This window comes from Cystoisospora suis (assembly GCF_002600585.1).
Source record: "Cystoisospora suis strain Wien I chromosome Unknown contig_1094, whole genome shotgun sequence".
Classification (NCBI taxonomy): Eukaryota; Apicomplexa; class Conoidasida; order Eucoccidiorida; family Sarcocystidae; genus Cystoisospora; species Cystoisospora suis.
Genome location: NW_027153895.1, coordinates 400 through 4286, shown reverse-complemented (window position 1 = coordinate 4286; position 3887 = coordinate 400). Strand labels below are relative to the sequence as shown.

Sequence of the window (3887 nt, the reverse complement as noted above, 5' to 3'; positions counted from 1 at the left end):
TTCTATCATCTCTGTTTCTTCTTGTAAAGAAATCTCCTTTTCTTCATCGTTTCGTCAAGAAGAGAAGAAAGGAAAGAATCTTTGTCTGTTGCTTTCCTCTCTTTAACACTTGTTTCGATTTCTGTTCATTCCTTTAGCTCCTCTCTGTCTAGAGCTATCGTATCCATCGTGTAGGCCCTTGCTCTTGCTTCTGAAGCTCTTCTTCTCTCTGTCTCTCTCCCTTTCTCTTGCTATGAAACAAAGGGAGATAAAAGAGAGAGAAAGAGAGATGGTGGCAATGATCTCCTTTCATCCAAGGGAACAACTCTAAATCATTGTTCTATTTCTTTCTTCTTCTTTCTTTCCTTCTATTTCTCTCTAGTGCAATTTTTCTTCTTCTACTCTTCTTCTTTGCATCGAGAAGAATTTGTCATTCCATCGATGTTCACATTTTCTCCCTTTTTCTGGCGGTCCAAATGGATGACGATCTTCTTTGAAATCTTCTCACTTCTCTATCTTTCTCTTCTTTCTTGTTCTTTTCTTCTTCCTCTTCATTTTCTTCTTCTTTTTCTTCTTTAGAGAAGTTCTTTCTTCTCTAAGGATTTCCGCTCTTTTCTTTCTCCCTTCCGTCCTTTCTGTCTTTCTTTCCGCCCCGTATTTCGTAGGGATAGGCATACAGTCTCTCTCTTCTCTTAAGATTCCAAGAGAGAGCTTTTCTTCAGAAGAGACTGTCACTGGTCTTCTAACGAAAAGATTCATCTATTTCTCTTCCTCTTCGTTTCTCCGATCACTGCAAGATTCCTCTTTCTCTTTCCTTTCTCTCTTCTTTTTCTTCTTTTCATCACATCGCTTCTTTCACAGTCTTCTACCTTTCTGTCTCTCATTCTCCCATTCTTTCTTTCGTTTTCTTTGTTAAAATTAAGATCAATCTCTAGCCTCCTCGTTTCCTCTTTTCTCTCCCTCTATTACTTTTTATTTCGTCTTTCTCGAGATTCATAGACTTCTTTCTTCTCTCGGCAACTGTCAATAAAGAAGAAAGAAAGTCTTTCTCTCTCTTCCTTCGTCCAAGTAAAATCTAAAGATATCTCTTCTTTCTCTTTCTCTCTTTCTCCTTGGTAGTTGTGTGGCAGGGGGAGAGATGATTTAGTACGCTCATGTATACGAGGGATACTTCGCTCACTTGTAGCTTCATTCTTGTCTTTCTCTCTCTGTCTACATTGCTCTACATAGACATATATGTATATCTGTATAGCATATAGCGTGCATCTGCTGATCTTTTTGGATACGTAGAGATAGGGCCATTCATTCTTGGCGGGAGAAAGAATCTTCTTTCTCTCTTCCCACTCTCTCAGGCCCCTCGCACTGAGGCAAGACTACACACTCTCTCTCTTCCTTTTTCAATAGATACATCTATATATACATCTTTCCCTGCATGCATAGATATCTATATCTATAGGTATATATATGTGGTGTGTCAGGCGTATGCGTTTGTCTCTAGATTTGGTCCCTTCTATAGTGGGAAGGCGAGGTATCTTTCTTTTCTTTTCATTTGCATCGATCCCGTTCAGAGCTCGTTCCAGATTTTTCTTCTTTCTCACCTTCTTTAACGTGGTCTTCTTCTTGAGAGATCTAAAGTCTACGCGTGTCTTTCTCTCTCCTTGACTCCTTTCCTTTCTTAGAGAAGAGAGACCTTGCCTTATTTTTTCTCTTAAGACAGAAGAATCGTCTCTCTTCCTTCTCTTCAGTCTCTGCCCCGTCCACATTCTCTTCCTTCTTCTCTCTCTTTTTCTTTCTCCTTCATTCTCAATCCTATATCTCTCAATTCTGACTAACGGCTATTCTCCCCCGTTCATCTTCTTCTTCTCCTCCTCCCATATGTGTCTATTCTCCTTTCTTTTCTTCTTTAGCTTCATCTTTTCCTTGCTCTTCTCTCTCTCTCTCCCTCTGTCTGTCTTTCGTGTTTATTTCAATTTCTTTTGTTCCCAATGTGACGGCGGTCTTTTTGCGGGTGTATGATGGACAAAAAGAAAGAGGAGGCTCTCTCGAATATAAGCCGTGATCGAAGCAAGAGTGAAGGAGATGAAAGCGTCGATGCTGGTTTACAGCCTAACAAGCCTCGAGAAGAAGAGAAGCAAAAGACCAGCAGAGACAGCCATCCAGCTACGGAGAAGAAGAAGGCGACTCCTTGCGAGACTATGAATGCCCTAGGAGAGGGGGGAGAACAAGACCCCACAATCGATTCTCATATGTCGACTGGAGAGAAGCAGGATGATGTGAATCGATTCAACTCCGTCGACCCCAGCAAGAAAGAGAATGATAGAGAGAGAGAAGGAGGAGGAGAAGACGAAGAGGAAGAGGAAGATGAAGAAGACGATGAGGAGGAAGAAGATGACGAAGAAGAAGAAGACGAGGAAGATGATACAGTGGGAGATCTAGAAGAGGTCGAAAGAAAAGTCAGAAAGATAGGAGACAGAGGGGGAGAAGAAGAAGATGAAGAAGGTGAAAAGAAAGAGAGAAAGCAGCTGGATAAAGGGGGAGACACCCCATCGCATTCTCAAGAATATGGCCTAGCTAATGCCGAACTAGAGTCGAAGTTAAGAGAGCTATTGAGGAAAGCCGATCTGTATTCTGCTCGCATACACGGAGGAGTGTCGGCTACTACGGCAACGAAGGGAAAAGGATCAAGGGTAGGAATGATGACACAAGTCACCTTTTTTTCTTCTTCTTCTTTCTTGTCTTATTCATCATCCATTCTTCTTCATCTATTCCTGTCTCTTTTCTTTCTTTATCTCCACTCTCTCTTCTTCAGTCGCTATCCTATATGCATGTACATATCTATATCTATCGATCTCTATGTATATAGATGTATATATACCTGTACTCCTCTCATATGGGCCCATGTCCGCATGTCTCAAATCTGTCTGACGTCTTAGCTTTATTTCACACAGACGTGAGGGATGGCGGGGAGTAGAGGGAAGATTGACTTAGGGAAGGTTGAGACTCCTTTATCTCTCTTTCTCTCTTGGAATTTCTCTCTCTAGCAGCTCTCTTTTCCTGTCTCCTTTCTTTCCGTCCTTTCTTGCTACCTCAGTCCTCTCTTTCTTTCTTTCTTTCTTCCTTTCTTCTTTCTTTCTTTCTTTCTTCTTTCTTTCTTTCTTTCTTCTGTCTTATCTTTTTCTTTCTTTTGTGTTTCACACTTTTACTTGTCTGTTAGGGTCGAGAGAGACGGATGTTGAGCGAAGCAGAAGAAGATGATATTCTCATGAAACGTTTTGTCGAGGAAGATGAAGAAGAGAAGTCCAATTGCCATTCTTCTTCTTCTCCTTCCTCTCCTTCAGGCGTAGGGGGGGGTCGCGTGGTCTTTGAGAGAATTACAGAGCAGCCTTCATGTATCGAAGGGAAGATGAAGCCTTATCAAATCGAAGGTTTGAACTGGCTCTATCAACTTCATTGTCTAGGTATCAACGGAATTCTCGCGGACGAGATGGGCCTAGGCAAGACTCTCCAAACGATTAGTATTCTTGCTTATCTTCAGTTTGAAAAGAACATTCCAGGGCCACACCTCGTTATATGTCCTAGATCGACTCTCGATAATTGGTTTAATGAAGTCCAGAAGTGGTACGACACAAAACACTCTCTCTCTCTCTCTCGCTCTTTCTCATTCCAAAAGACCTCTGCTCTAGTCGCCTATCTACCGTATCTTTACCTACTTACCGTTATATTTCTCTAATATAGATGCCTATCTGTCTTTGACCTATCTATGTATCTATCTGTATGTCTTCAGTAATTTGATCTATCTCTACTCTATTGATGGATCTACGTCGCGTCAAACTGTTCATCTTTCTATGCAGTTCTGCCCTATCTATCTATCTTTATCTATCTTCAATCTATCGATCTATCTATCTCTG

At 41.3% G+C, this 3887-nt stretch overlaps 1 protein-coding gene across 1 annotated transcript; it reads left to right on the top strand.

The window, feature by feature from the left end:
• Nucleotides 1–13: 13 nt before the first annotated feature.
• CSUI_002637 (swi2 snf2 iswi-like (at hook)) lies at nucleotides 14–3595 on the top strand (the record flags this gene model as incomplete). The annotated part of the gene is made up of 2 exons (XM_068062837.1): nucleotides 14–2666; nucleotides 3194–3595. Coding segments are annotated over exons 1-2 (1077 nt in total), but the record flags the coding sequence as incomplete, so codon positions are not given.
• Nucleotides 3596–3887: the final 292 nt, after the last annotated feature.